This window comes from Nipponia nippon, unplaced genomic scaffold, assembly GCF_047370975.1.
Source record: "Nipponia nippon isolate SJK-2023a ecotype South Korea unplaced genomic scaffold, ASM4737097v1 scaffold_14, whole genome shotgun sequence".
Lineage (NCBI taxonomy): Eukaryota > Metazoa > Chordata > Aves > Pelecaniformes > Threskiornithidae > Nipponia > Nipponia nippon.
Window position 1 is genome coordinate 66,303 of NW_028262330.1, and position 15,110 is coordinate 81,412.

The 15,110-nt window shown below is 48.7% G+C and overlaps 1 protein-coding gene and 1 pseudogene across 2 annotated transcripts; both read right to left on the reverse strand.

The window, feature by feature from the left end:
• Positions 1-1,869: 1,869 nt before the first annotated feature.
• LOC148056372 (uncharacterized) lies at positions 1,870-9,500 on the reverse strand. 2 transcript variants are annotated; one of them, XR_015703245.1, is made up of 4 exons: positions 8,686-9,500; positions 7,772-7,964; positions 7,359-7,521; positions 1,870-3,130 (listed from the first exon to the last, which is right to left on the reverse strand). XR_015703245.1 is itself a non-coding variant. In XM_087750908.1 (4 exons), the coding sequence occupies exons 1-4, from the start codon at positions 8,850-8,852 to the stop codon at positions 2,987-2,989; spliced, it is 558 nt and encodes a 185-aa protein (XP_087607034.1). In that variant the 5' UTR covers positions 8,853-9,500; the 3' UTR covers positions 1,870-2,986. The 2 variants fall into 2 exon arrangements, 1 of the variants encoding a protein (XP_087607034.1); XM_087750908.1 differs by having other exon boundaries at positions 7,772-7,855.
• On the reverse strand, positions 5,989-6,817 carry LOC148056373 (uncharacterized; annotated as a pseudogene).
• Positions 9,501-15,110: the final 5,610 nt, after the last annotated feature.

Consider the following 15,110-nt stretch of genomic DNA (forward strand, 5'->3'; position numbering starts at 1 on the left):
ATCAAGAAAATCGGGAATGCCACATCCAACGCTATAAAAGCTTTACAAGAAGAAACTACTACATGATGTTGGCTTCCCATGGAGGAATATGCGCAATAGTAAATTCAAGCTGCTGTACACACATTGATGAAAGTGGAAGGATATCCAAAGACTTAAAAATCATACCTGACCAAACAATAATCTTACATGAAGTAACTAAAGAAAATGCCTCTTTTGGGTTTGAAGAGATTTGGAATGCTCCCACTTCTTGGTTACCTAATTGGTTATGGCTGAAGAGATTATTTTTATTAGTGATTATTACCATAGATTGCATTCTTGCCTGCATAATGATCCAATGTTGTAACTGCTGTACAAGATATAATAAGTTTGTACAGTGAGGACTGTAGCGTATAAGCTACAAGCCCTCAAAAGAAAAGGAGGGATTGATACCTGCGAATATAAATAAGAAGCTATCAATTCAAGTCGTTAGAATCATTGCACAACAGATATAACCAAACAAAAGTAAATCTTTGTGAATAGTTGGGACACTTGTAAGATAAGAAGCCCCTGAATAATCCCCTTTAGACAGCTAGGTCTTGGGAGAGCAGATGTGTGAAACCATAAAGTAAGAAAGAAAGGTGCAAAATGACCATTAGACCAGAACAAACCGACCTCGAAGGACATCGTATACGTGATCCCAGAACTGAGTTTGCGCAGAAGTAAAGGTCAGTCAGCGAACACAGTGAAGACGACTACGAGCCTTCATCTGAAGACCCCAAAGATCACCTGAAGACCACCATGGAAGACGACTGCGCATGCGGATTGGACATTTACATATGTTAATAAGTTCCAGGATATCTCATGTTTATGTAAACAAATTCTCAGAAATCCTATGAATGTGTATGATTTCATAGTATGTAATTACTGAAGGTTTATCAAGCTGTCGGAGCCCTCATGGTGGAATGATCCCCAGTGCTGCCCAGCGGCACAATAAAGAATGCCTGCTTTCTAAAACGCCAAAACTAAGTTTTAGAGAGTGAATTATTTTGCCACTTTCTGGTAACAGGACAGGGGGAAATTCTGAAGCGATTGGGGAAAAGAAACATAGGCAAGAAATTTAAAAAAAAAAAAAAATAGAAACGGGGAGCCGGATAGAGGTAGACATAGAAAGGAAACTTTCAAAAAGGAGCAGGGTACAAGAAACATAGGCAAGAACTAAGAAATAGGGACAGGGAGCTAGAAAGAGGGAGACGTAGAAAGAAAGTGTAAAAAGTGACAGGGTAGAGGACAGAGGGAAGAATAAGAACTAGAGACAGGGAGATGGATAGGGGGACATGTAGAACGAGAATTTTACAAGAAACAGGATACAAGAATCATAGACAAGAATTCAAAAGTAGGTTCATGGAGCTGCAGAGAGGAAGAAGTAGGAAGAAAATTTGAAAAATGATGGGGTACAAGAAACACTGGCAAGAAATGAAAATCAGGTCAGGGAGACAGAGAAAGGGAAAGGTAGCAAGAAAATTTTAAAAGCAACTGGGTTTGAGAAACCTATGCAAGAATTTGAAAAATAGGGATGGAGAGGTAGAAAGTTTCAGAAGCGATGGGGTACAAGAAACATAGGCAAGAACTGAAAAATAGGGACAGGGAGCCTCATAGAAGGCAACTGTGGTGGGCCAACGTCAGCTGGCCACCGAGTGCTCACCAAGGCACTCTATCCCTCCCCCTCCTCAACAAGACGGGGAGAAAATACAACAAAAAAGCTTGTAGGTCGAGATAAGGACAAAAGATATCACTCACCAAGTACTGTCACAGGCAAAACAGACTCAACTTGGGGAAATTAATTCAATTTATTGTCCATCACAATCAAGAGTAGGATAATAAGAACAAATCTAAAAAACAACCTGCCTCACCATGGCCTTCACCACAGCCTGCAGGGGAATCTCTGCTCCAGTGCCTAGAGTGCCTCCTCCCCCTCCTTCTTCACCGACCTTAGTGTCTGCAGGGCTGTTTCACACTCACGTTTTCTCTATCACAGCATCTGCGCAGCGTTTTTTACCCCTTCTTAAATGTCCATTCCAGAGGCACAACCAGCATTGCCGATGGGCTCGGCTTGGACCGGCTGCAGATCCATCTTGGAGCTGGAAGTGGCTGTGCCTGACATGGGGGCAACTCCTGGTGTCTTCTCGCAGAACCCACCCCTGCAGCCCCTGCCCTGCCCCACCTAACAAAACCTTGCCACGTAAACCCAATCCAACAGCGATCGCCTGCAGGACAGAGAAGGGGGACTGAAAAATAGGGAAAGGGAGCCACAGAGGGAGAGGTACGGGGGGGGAAAAACCAGCAGTGGGCTACAGGCCAGAGAGGAGGAAGCGACAGGGAATCAGCCTGAGAGAGATGGAGAAAAACAAAGAATAGCGATGGGCCACAGGGCAGAGAGGGAGGATTTTTAAAAAGGGGACAGCGAGGACTCACTGCAGCTCCTGCTCTCAGAGCTGCTGGGAGAATTTGACAGTTCAGACATGTCTTTGTCTCTCTCTCCTGGCCCCGTAGCTCCGGTTGCTTGACTGTCATCCACCTAAGAGAACAGACTGGTGTCTTACAGCTCTTACAATACAAGGCCTCCCAGATACATAGCCTCACACGTGCACATGTTACCTGGCTGTACTGTGCTTCCAGTTACGCATACGGACCCTGCAATGCACGTTGGCAATTGGATCTGCTGAGGGCTACGCTAAGAGGGATCCTTCCTCACACCAACAGGAAGGCTGTCTCCTGTCTGCAGCTGGAGGCAGCTGCCGGCTGGCTCCTCTTTATTTTATTCTTCAGCTGCTTTACCTTTTTCTGGCTTCTCCAGCTTCAGCTGCGGCAGCTCCTGTCCACAGCCAGGAAGCGTCCAGCTGTCCATTTTTGCCCATGCCACTAGGAAAATGAGGCCAAAGGCAACCCACACTTACCTGAGCCAGATGCAATCACCAGCATCCCTGGAGAGCAACCGCCAACCGAGTCCTCAGTGCTGCCTCTGGGAGAGGGAAAGAACAAGCAACCAACCATTATCCACAGGGATGACTGTAGCTCTCCTCAGGCAGGAACCCCTCCTTCTGCAGGAGCTGCTGGAGACGCCGCTCTTTCCCTGAACTGATGCTAATGGCACCTGCATTTAAGGAGAATAAAGCATATTCAAGGGCCAGCTTGCTGCCATGAGGACAGGGTTTGGGGGCAGTCTATGATGGGGAGGGACAAGGAAAGAGAGGAGGAAGGGCAGAGCAATCTAGAAAAGAGGTGAGGAACAGGGAGGCAGAAAGCAGGATGGTGCAGAAGAGAGGGGGCCTGGGAAGGGGTGCCAGGATAGAGAGCCAACGAGAGCAAGAGAGAATATGCCAGAGAGGTGGAGCACGAGAGAAGACAGGGACAGAGCACAGGACAGAGGTGCAGCACTAAATAATAGGGAGAGGGAGCAGGACAGAGAGTGGGACAGGTAAGAGAAGAGATAATTGGAGAAAGAAAAGCAAGGGAAGAGCAGAGAGGGTCAGAGAAGAGAGGTATGGCTGAAAGAGAAAAATCAGATGAGGAAGAAGGAGTGAGGAGCAGAGAGAAAAAGGTCCGGGGAAAGGACAGAGATGGAGAAAGCGAAGACAGACTAGAGGGAGAATAAAGGGAAAGCCTGACAAGGCCAGGGAGCAGGAGAAAGGGACGGAGGAAGACCAACTAGTGATGGGCAGCAGGATCGAGGAAAAGAAAGGAAAAGAGCGATAAGAGCAAGAGAAGGAGAATGAGAGAAGGCTGTCTCGAGTGAAGACCAGGAGCCATAAAAGGAGGGGCTGTGGGACACACACATCAGAAGGGTAGAAAGCAAAAGAGAGGGATGAGGAGCAAGGGAGTGTGACAGAGAGAAATGGAGGGAAGGAGGGGACGGGATGCGAGGATACAGAAAAGCAGAGGTAGAGGGAAGAGGAAAGAACAGTAGGCAGGGGTAATGGGGGGCAGGAGAGAGAGGTAGAGGACAAACAAATAGTGAGGGGCAGAAGATAAATACAGAGAATGAAAACAATACTTGTAGGGAGTGGGACAGAGGGATAGAGCAAGAGGAAGAAGTCAAGAGGGAGAAAGACGGGTAACACACAGCAGGAGTGTGTGTTACCAGGACAAGTGCGGGAGTGAGAGGGAGGGAACCCAGAGCAGGACAGAGGGATGAAGAGAGGGCGAAAATGGGGACAGGAAGCAAAGCAGAGTAGCCAAGAGAGGGGGAGAAAAAAAAACAGAAAGGGAGCCAGACAGAGATGAGCAGCAGGACAGAGATGGAGAAGGTAAAAAGAGGGGCAAAGACAGGGACAGAGGGGTAGACAGGCAAAGAGAGGGACACGGACCAGGACAGTGGGGGGACACAAGATTGCAGAGAGAGGTCCAGGGAAGTGGAAAGGATGAGAGAGAGAAAAAGAACGGGGCAGGAAGCAGATCAGAGCTGGAGGAAAAAAAAAAAACCCACACTGCTGGGGAGCAGGACGGAAAGATAGAGTGGAAAGAGATGACTGGGAAGGAGGGCAGCGGGATGAAGAGAGCAAAACTCATGACAGGCAAGAGGACAGAAGGACTGACAAAGAAGTAAGGGACAGGAAGCAGGCCAGAGGAATGGAAGGAAAAAATACTGATGGGCAACACGACAAAGGGATGCAGAGAAAAAGGAGGGAAAAGGAAGGAGGGGGAGAGAGAGAGAGAAGGAGGGGGATTGAGTGCAGGACATGGAGAGACAAAAGGCAGGAGAAGGAAGAGGACAGAGTGTGTCAGAAGTGGAGAAGGAAGAAAAAGGGTGATGGGCTGCTGGACAGAGACAGCAGAAGAAGAAGTAGGGCCAGACTAGGGAAGAGAAAAAGGAAAGAAGGGAGGTGGCTGGCCAGGGGGTTACAACTAGAAGCAATGAGAGAGGCAGTGGGACAGAGGAATAAAGGCAGAATAAGCAGGGACAGGAAGCAGGAGAGATGGGCAGTGAGAGGAAAAAAGGGTCAGAGAGCAGGACTGAGATGGAGAAAGAAGCATTAGGGCCAGGGGGCTAGAGAGGGAAATACAGGTTGGAGGAAGGAGAGGGGGACAGAGAGAGAAAGTGGGTGACAGCCCAGGCAGAAAGTGGGAGAAAGAGAAACCAGTGACAAGCAGCAGGCCACAGGCAGGGAGAAGGAAGGACAGGAGGAAGGAGAGAGGGCTAGAAAAAGCAGAGTGAGGGAGAGGGAGCAAGAAAATGGGATGCAGAGAAAAAGAGAGGGATGGGGAGCACGATGCTGGGATACAGAGCAAGCGAGAGCAACGGGGAGAAAGAGAGGGAGGTGGAGCCACAGGAAAAGCAGGGACTGAAAGCAGGAGAGAGAAATGGAAAAGGGTAATTAGGAGTGGGAAGCAAGACAGAGGGGTGGAAAGAGAATGAGGGACATAAGGATAACAAGAGGGAGAGAGGGAGGGAGAGGGAAGGAAGGCCGGGGAGCACCACAGAGGGATGCAGAAAGCAAGAGAGAGCTGGGGAGCAGGGCAGAGAAATGGGAGAAAGAAAATGCAGTGATGGGGGGCAGGAGAGAGGAGCAGAAAGAAGAAGAGTGGGGAGCAGAGAGAGAGAGAGAGAAAGGTGGCAAGAAAAGGTCAGAGAGGTGGAGAAATCAAGAAGTTTAGGGAGGAGAAGCCCTGCAGAGAGATGGAGCAAGAAAAGGTAGGGTTGGTGAGCAGGACCAAGGGATAGAGAGATGGGGGGTGGGGAAGGAGAGGAAGAAGAAAGGAGGGCCAAAGATGGTGAGAGGGTGCAGGACCTAGAGCCAAAGAGAGAGAAAGGAGAGAGAAGAGGAGAACGGGATTGAGGAAGAAAGGGAGGGTCAGATCTGTACAAAGAGACCAAGAAGGAAAAAAGAAAGAGCAAGGGGCTAGAGGACAGAGAGAGAGGAGGGGGAGGGAGGGGGACAAGGACACAGGCCAAAGTGAAAGAGAGGCAAAACTAAGAGGCAGCCAGCAGGAGAGAGAGGGAGGGGGGAAAGCCTAGGATGGGCAGCAGGACAGAGATGGAAAAGAAGAAAGCAGCGCTGGGCTGCAGGACAGAGATGGAGCAAGAAAAAGCAGCGAGAGGGAGCGGGACAGAGTGAGAGAGAAGAAACCAAAGAAGAAAATAAAGCAAAGAAGGAACGGGGCAGAGCACCAGGAGGAAAGGTGAGGAGAAGGAGAGAGAAACCAAGATAGGGGCAGGGGGATAGGGAGCAGGAGAGAGAGATGGAGCGAGAAAGGAAAAAAGGCCAGGAGGCAGAAAAAAGGGAAAGAGACAAGGAGAAGGAGCAGGACAAAGGGATGGAAGAGGAGAAAACTAGCGATGGGCTGCAGGACAGAGATGGAGGAAGTAAAAACAAGAGATGGAGCATGGCGGAATGACAGAGAGAGAAAGCGGGGACAGAGAGCAGGAGAGCACTGGAGGAAAAAAGCAACTGGGATAGGCAGTGATGGGGAGAGAGATGGAGAGAAAAAGAGTAATGAGGAAGAGAGAAAGGAAAGGAGAGTCATCTGGAGAGAGATATGGTTAGAAAGGATGGGAGAGGGACCGGGACCAAGAGACAAAAGCAGACAAGATGGCAAGAGGAAGCAGGGCAGAGGGGGGGAAAAGGGACAGGGATCTGGGCAGAGATGGAGAAAAAAGCAGCAGGGATGGGTTAAGAGACAGAAAGAGCAACAGGGAGCAGTGCAGAGAAGAAAAAAAAACATACCACACAAACAGGGCAACAGCAGGATCACAACAGAGAAGAAAAACACCTGGGAGGGTCAAGAGGACAGAGAAGATGATGAATATGGGCAGGGAGCAGGGCAAAGGGATATAGCGAGAAAGGACAGGACAGGAAGCAAGGCAGAGCGACAGACAAGAATAATGCCAACGAGAGAGAGAGGAAGAGAGACCTTGAGAAGCACAGGGGGTGGGAGGGTGGAGAAAGAGAGAGAGGTCTTAGGAGCCCTGCAGAGAGACGGAGGGCAAAAAAAAAAATGGGGCAGGGAGCAGCACAAAGTGTCCGAGAGAGTAAGAGATGAAGAGGAAGGAGAAAAACAGAATGGGAAAAAACAGTGGCAGTGAGCAAGGCAAGGGAGGGGGAGAGACAGAGAAGGAAGGTAAGTGAGAGGGAGGAGGCAGGGAGACAAAGCAGCACCTCCAGGCACAGAGAGGAAAAGAACGCCAGAAAAGGGGCCAGAGCAATTGTGGAGGAAAGAGACGGATGCAGATGAGGACAAAGAGATGGAAAAGGAAAAAACAGCAATAGGTGCAGGACAGAGACGGAGGATGAAAAAAGGGCGCGAAGCAGCAGGACAGAAGACTAGAGAGAAGAGGTGCAGGGAAGCAAAAAATTAAAAAAAACCCAACCAAACAAACTCACAGCATCGTGCATGCAGCAGTGGGGCAACAGGGCCCTGAGGGCCTGGCACTCATTGCAGCTTTCGCTCTCGGCGCTGACGGGAGAACTGGCCAGTTCAGACGCTTCTTTCTCCTTCTCTCCTCCCTTTCTCTTTCGTAACTCCCGTCGCTTGGCTGTCCTCCACCTAAGAGAAGGTGTGGGTGTCTCACAGCTCTTATGAGACGAGGCTTCCTAGACACACAGCCTCACTCTCTCATGTGCTACGCGGCCATACCATGCTTTGGGTTACGTGTACCAACCCTGCAGTGGACATTAGTGGTCTGGCCTGCTATGGACTATGAAGAGTGATCCTTCCCCACCCAGAGAGGCAGGCTCTCTCTTGCCTGCAGCAGGAGGTGGCTGTTGGCCAGATGGCCTTCTATTTTTTACTCTACCTTTCTCCAGCCTCTCCAGCTTCAGCTGTGGCAGCTCCTGTCCGCAGCCAGTAAGCGCTCCGCCTGTCCCTTTTCACCCCCGCACTGCAAGGAGAGTGAGGTCAGGCAGAGACAACCCACGCAAGCCCTGAGGCAGGTGCTGTCAGCAGCATCCCCACGGGAGGAATGGACAACCGCGTCCTCAGCATGGCCTCTAGCACAGGGAAAGAAGAAGCGGCGACCGTTATTACCGTAGATCACCCCTGGCCTAAGCCCTTCCTTCTGCAGAGGCTTCTGGAGACACTGCTCCTTCCCCGCACTGCTGGTAACGGCACCCGCATTAAGGGAGAATCCAGCCCACTTGAGAGCCAGCTTGTGGTCTTCACAACAGGGCTTGGGGGCGATCTGGTGCTATGGGACAGGCTTCAGGGGAGGTGCTGGAGCAGGGGGCAGCTGCACGGGGTGAGCGGAGCCAGGAGAGGCTCAGGGGGAGCTCTGGTGAGTTGGGGAGGTGCCCTGCCTCTGCGCCTAGGGGATATCCGCCTCCTTCCCCTCTTCCCTTCTATCAGCTTTTAGGTAACTCCCTGGGGCTGCCCTGGCCCAGCTCGCTTCCAGCAGACCAAGAGCCTGCCGCAGCGGGCAGGTTGAAGCTTCCTGTCCCACCACCCCCGGGCAGCCAGCAGGCAGGAGACAACCCTGCACACTCAAAGGAGCTCGCTCGCCTCCGTGGTGCTCCTGGCCCTCACCCACCACCGCCAATCGCGCCCGGCATACCACCACGCTGTGGTAACAGCGAAGAAGGCGGCGTCGGCGGCAACAGCGAGCACCCAGCGCGCAGCGATTGCCCACGGGCGGCGGCAGCGCTGCCGTCTGCATTTTGCACGCCAAGCACCTGCCGACAGCACGCCCGCGGGGCGGAAGCGGCGTTTCCTTACCGGCAGGCAGCAACGAGCGCAGCGGCATGACTCCGCAGGCACCGCAGCATCCTATTGCCGTTACTGGTGCCGGCAGCGTGGACCATGTGGGCTGCACCGCGCCTGCACAGATCCCGGGCGGCAGCTCCGAGAGTCGGGAGGCGCGCTGCTTCTTGGGGAGTAGCCATAGCTGGAAGCCCGCAGAAAAACACACAAAACCTGCAACAAAACTGCACCTAGTGCCGCAGGGGCCGCGGCGATAGCAACGACTACGGTGCACCGAAAGCGCCCGAGAGCAATGCGGCTTCCAGGCACCCACGTCCATATATACTACACCTCCCAGCATGCCCCGGGGACCCAACATGGCCGACCGAAAGCCCCGTGCAGCAATCCATGCTTTCTGACCCTGCGGGTACACCGTTCCCCTCGCCGCTGACGTACTCGGAAGCCCTGCCAAGAACCCCCGCGGCTCCGAGCACCCCCACCGCCGACAACGATCCAGGGCGGCGCCAACCTGCCCGGCTCGGGGCAGCCCCTCCCGCCCGGCTCCGGCCACCGGCAGTGCGGAAAGTGCCTCAGCTTTCCCTGCGCCAGGTCCCCCGGGAACAGCGTCTCAGTCGGACTGGAGCGTCCAGCAGCCTCCGGTCGTCCCAGCCCCTCGCCCGTCCAGAAAGCGCCTGCCTGTAGCAGCGGCAGAACCGCTGCTGCCCAGAGGGGAAAGGAATGGCTCGGGGCAAAGCTCCCCAGGCTGCCCGTGTCCCGTGCGGAGCTGGGGGTCCAGAAGCAAAGGAGCTATGGGAGGGGGGAGCAGGGGAGCGGGGGCACGAGACCGGAGGGCAGGGGACGCGGGGGGCACGTCACGGGGCAAAAAAAAAACCCGCACGGGGGGAAAAACCTTGTGTGGGGGGACGTTTGGGTGGAGAGCACTTGGGAGGGCGCAGAGACAGGCAGAGGAGGACGGGGGGCAGGAGACGGACACGGACGGACGGCGGCTGTGTGTGGGTAGAAAGGTGCACGGGGGGACACGGGTGGGGATGACCTACACCAGGGGGTCCGCCCGGCATAATTCACAGCAGATAACTCACCTGGGATAAGCCGCAACGGATATTCCGCTCCGGAGAAGGAATCCATGCCAGATAATCCCCAGCAATGCCCCTCAAACTGCCAGCGGTTCACCCCAAATTTGGCCCAAATTGGTGCGGGTTTTTGGTTTGGTGGGGTTTTTTTTTGTGTGTGATTGGGTTTTTTTTTTGCTTTTACATAATACAAAACTTGGGGTTTTCTGCTTTCCTTTTTTATGATAAAATTGGTATAGTTTCTGCTGCTACTAAATCTATCAGTGTAAACCATATTTAAAATTTCATAATTTTTGAGAGTCTTGTGTGAATTTGGGGACTGGCAATGTTGGACAGGTCACAGACTTCACTTTATGATAAAGTGTAGATGAAACCCTGCAGTTGGAATGAATTCTCAGTACCAGTTGTGTGTTCCTTATTTGCATGTACATTTTTTTGGTTTTAAGGTCAGCTTTGCTGCACTTATTTTCAACTCACAAAGGAGTTTGTTCTTCATACAAGTTGTTTATTATATAATAATTTATAATCACAGTCACTTTTGTGTGTTTGTGGAATAATCTATGGTGCAAAACGAATTCTGTGCATTGGAGAGTGAAATGTGATTCTTCCTTTAATATCAAACTTCGCATATTTTCATAGCTGTCAGAAGTGTGTGTTTCTGAAAGTGTAAAAATATTTGAGATGAAGGTGTGAGCCATTTGGGAACTTGTAAAGTTGGATTATTCTTCATTTAGAATGGAAAAAAGTGCATGCTCAAAGCCCGAGCCTTTAGTTTTTTCTACTCAGGTAAGGAAAAGCATACATTTAGGAATGCATACATGGCTTTCTCATAGTGCAGGAATGGGTTTCAGGGTGTCTGTGTGTATGTTCACTGAGATAAGTGTAGCTTTATTGCAGTGGTTAGATATCACATGACTGTTAGATCCTGTAATAATGAGAATAAGTGCAGTACTGCAAGTTAAGTGGTGGGAATTTGTCATATCTTTATTTTATTGCGCTCTTTAAAAAAATCAGTTTGGAGGAATTCACTAGTAAATGCTGAGGGAATGCAGCATAGTGACAGAAAGTGCAATGACATGAAAAGTAAGATTTCCAGATTCAGAAGTCCCACAACAACACTAACACAAGGCGTGAAAATTGTGTTTAAAGTGTATACTTAGTAATCCATCTTGTATCATGGAATTGTCGATTCCCACCCCCCAAGTACAGGTACTCTGATCTTCCTCCACGTTGAATCTAGATGATGTGGATGATAACCTTCTGGCATTCCTAGCTTTGGTTTTGCTCCAATCAGTAAAACTGGAGCACATCTTGATATTAAATCAGTAGCAGCTGAAAGCTGAGAATGATTTAAAAAATCCACAGATGTAGCTCTCAGTCCTAGAGAAGAATAAATGGGACCAGCATTAGCAGCTGCAGTAATAACCAGCTATGAAAAGTTCATGGGTTGTAGGAGGGCAGTTCCTCCTGATTTGCAATACTAATCACAAATTGCACCTGGAACTGGTAAGATGGCTGCAGAGAGAAATGGTAGAAAAAGGAGGACCTGTTGTAATTTTGACAAAAAAAACTAGAAAATAATTCACTAAAATAACTAGAAAATAATTCACTAGAGCCTCATTTCTTTGTAGAACTCTGAAGATTTTCTTTTGCTCTGTTTTGTTTTCCATGGAAGGAAAACTGTCTTCCAGACTTTGGTTTTGTATTCCAGTGGCACTCGGTGATAGGATTAAATGAACCAATCTTTTAATTGGGCCCATAAAGCAATAGGTACCTGGGAGGCGCAGGTCAGACCTGCGCTTCACATGCTGCTTATATGAATTATTTCATACAAAATACACTGTCTTGTTGAGGGCATCTGTTATTGAGGATAGTAATGGTCACTTTACACTAGCTGGACCACTGAAACGATTGAGGAGTGTTGGGGGAACAGGAGGAGCTAAATAGATGTCTTATGTTAGCGCTCCACAGAGCATTGCAAAGCACTGTCAATATTGAGAATTGGCCTTTAAGGCTGTCCTGGTTTCAGCTGGGATAGAGTTAATTTTCGTCTTGGTAGCCAGTATGTGGCTGTGTTTTGGGTTTAGGATGAGAACAATGTCGATGATACACTGATGCTTTGGTTCTTGCTAAGTAGTGCTAAGCTGTTGCTAAATAGGTGCTAAGTGGCGCTCACACTGGTCAAAGACTTTTCAGCTTCCCCTGCTCTGCCGGGTGCACAAGAAGCTGGGAGGGGGCACAGCCGGGGGGGTGCTGACCCAGACTGGCCCAAGGGCTATTCCATACCATATGACGTCATGCTCAGTATATAAGCTGGGGGAAGAAGAAGAAGGAAGGGGGGGACATTGGGTATGATGGCGTTTGTCTTCCCAAGTAACCGTTACGCGTGATGGAGCCCTGCTTTCCTGGGGATGGCTGAACACCTGCCTGCCGAGGGGAAGGAGTGAATGAATTCCTTGTTTTGCTTTGTTTGCGTGCACGGTTTTTGCTTTGCCTATTTCACTGTTCTAATTTATTTTACTTCAATTATTAAACTGTTCTTATCTCAACCCACGAGTTTTCTCCCTTTTACCCTTCTGATTCTCTCCCCCATCCCACTGGTGGGGAGTGAGCGAGCGGCTGCGTGGTGCTTAGTTGCTGGCTGGGGTTAAACCACGACAAAGGCTTTTTTCCCTGGTATAAAATACTTAGTTGTAAATGAACACATGTAGCATGCACCTCATGCTTTTCATTGCTTGCTGCACAGGACTTTGTGTAATGCATATGCAGGCCAATATTTCATATATATGCAGGCATTTGATTTGATACTGCTAGGCAAATATGCAGCAAAGCTGAAGGCATAAAGGGGGAGCAGAGGAAAATCAGCTTCCACCAGTTACTTGATGAAATTCGGGTAATGTAACAGATAAAGTAAAACAAAGTACCAAGTTAACCACAGGTTCAGCTGTGTTACGCTGTATAATTCAGTAATGATGTTTCATTTCTTGGTTCCTAAGCTTTGTGAGTTTTAATGTTACACACCATAGGTACTATCGTGAAGTCTTTTTGTTTAAAGGCCATTTTTTGAATAAGAAATGAGCAGCAGAAGCTACCCTTGTGTTTATGCTTTAGTGCTTTACTAAATGTAAGGATGAATGCCTTCTCTAGCCAAAGTCCAAAACCTAGAACTTGGGCATCCATTTGGTTTGACCACAGCTCTACTAAACATGCTGTGTTTGGCAAGGTTGAGAAAAGTAAAACAGATGATCCAGAGGTATTTAATGTGATTGAAATTGCAACACTGTTCTTAGAGGCTTCTCTTGGTGAGAACTTTTTGTAGGAGTCCAATTTAGAAACCTTTTGCAGCTTCCCAGAGTGCTCTAACATGGGAGAACAGAGCAGACTTGACAGTGTTTGATGGGTGAGGTTGAGTACCAAAGGGGAGAACTGGAAGGCAGAGCAGAGGTGATAATCCCTGTCCTTTTGGCTGTAAGGAGAGGAAATAGAACCGAAAGGCCTTGGTGAGACTCAGTAACGGTGATTAGGAGAGAGCATAGTTATGCAGTTTTCACTTCTAAGTACTTCACTAGGTTGTCACACCTTCAGACATAATGTACAGAGCAGAAACTCCTGTTGTTTTGAGCAACCAACTGCTGACAGGAGAGAAGCAGGCAGGGATTCTGTTGAAGTCTAACAATGCTTACATACTTTTAGTAGGAAATAATTAAGTTCACTTATTTTCTTTAAAAACCATAATTTGGAAGTTTTCAGTCCAGGTGCTTCTGAATTTAAAATACAAGCAAGTACTTTTAAAATTATTGATCATACTTCTGCAAATTACAAGCTGGCTGTGGGAGAGTTTGCTATGTTAATCAGCAATTTTATTTATAACAGCAAGTAATTTGTCTGTCTAGTAAATGAATTTGGGACAAGTTTGTAACTAGGTTTCATTAGATATCTGTTGCAGTTAGGGTGTAGGTTTTTTTTGGGGGGGGGGTTGTTTGGGGGTTTTTGTTGTGGTTTTTTTTTGGGGGGGGGGAGGTGGGGTGGGTGTGTTTTTGCCATAGGCTTCTTTATGCTTCTGTGCTTGGCATATATGTAGCAAAATTGTTTAGAGAAGCTTGTGCCTTCTCTTCTGGCACCCTCTCATCACCCCAGATCAGGGCGCTCACAGATGCTGTCGTTCCATGTTACTTTTGTGGGGTTTAGGTAAGGATTTGCTTAAAGCTCTCCCCATTCAACGTTTATTTATAAGTAATTGAATAAGTATATCTGTTAAATAAGTTTTATTGTGTGATTACAGAAAATATTATTATCAGGTTATTTGCTTAATGATATGATGTTTTTTCCTGGACGCTTTACATATGAATGATTTAGCAATTAATCCTAAACAGATGACAAGCATGAGAACACAATTGTGTTTGTGCAGTTTCCCTGGCAGTGCTTCTGTCTTGGTGTCATTCAGCAGCTGAGATGCAGTTTTTCCTTCTTTCCTGAGTAACATTTAGAGCTGGGAAATGTTAAGCAGACAGTCAAAGCCATCAGTGCATAAAAGATGAAAGATGTTAAATAGATCTGTAGTGCCAAATAAACTGTTCCTGCTTCCCTTTAATCAGGCAGATGAGTTGCTTCATTTCCTTCTGAGCAGCAGCTCAGTCTTTCCAGTGTCCCCAACCAGCTGCTGTGGACAGTGGATGGAGGTGAGACCACTTACATTCCCCCAGCCCTGCTTTGTATCCCTTCCCTGTCACTGGCACCAGGCAGGGGTAGCCCCTGCCCTTCCCTGGTGCCCAGCCGCAGCTTAAGCAGACCAAGGAGGAGAGTGAGGGGACAGTTATCATTCCCTTACTTGCTTGCATGATTGAGTGTTGGTTGAGACAATCTAACGTAATTTGTGGTTTCTCCTTGATGTTCTCATGACCCAAGGAGTTTACAAGGAAATTTGGCAGTGAATTAAACTAGAAGGGCCAGAAGAATGCTGCCAAGAAAGCAGAAGTGGTAGTCTCATGTGAAGGATGGGAGCATGAATGGGCTTGGAATCCAGTGGCAAAACAAGCATGCTGCAAACAGAAGGTGCACAAAGTTGATATTAATGTGAATGGCCAGTTCCATGTGTAATCAGAATAACTGGCGTTGGACGAGACCTCTGGAGGGTCATCTACTCCATGCCCCCTGCTCAAAAATCAAGCACAGGAGACATGGGGGTACCAAAATATATGTGCCTGAGACATATCTGGGAAATATCAGTATCTCAGTGCTGCACTCACATGTGTTGATGATATGATCCTGAGCAACCTGCTGGAACTCAGAAGTTGGATATAATTTAGAAGCTGGCCTTGATTTGAGAAAGGGAATTGGGCCAGGTGACCTCCCAAGGTCTCTTCCAACCTC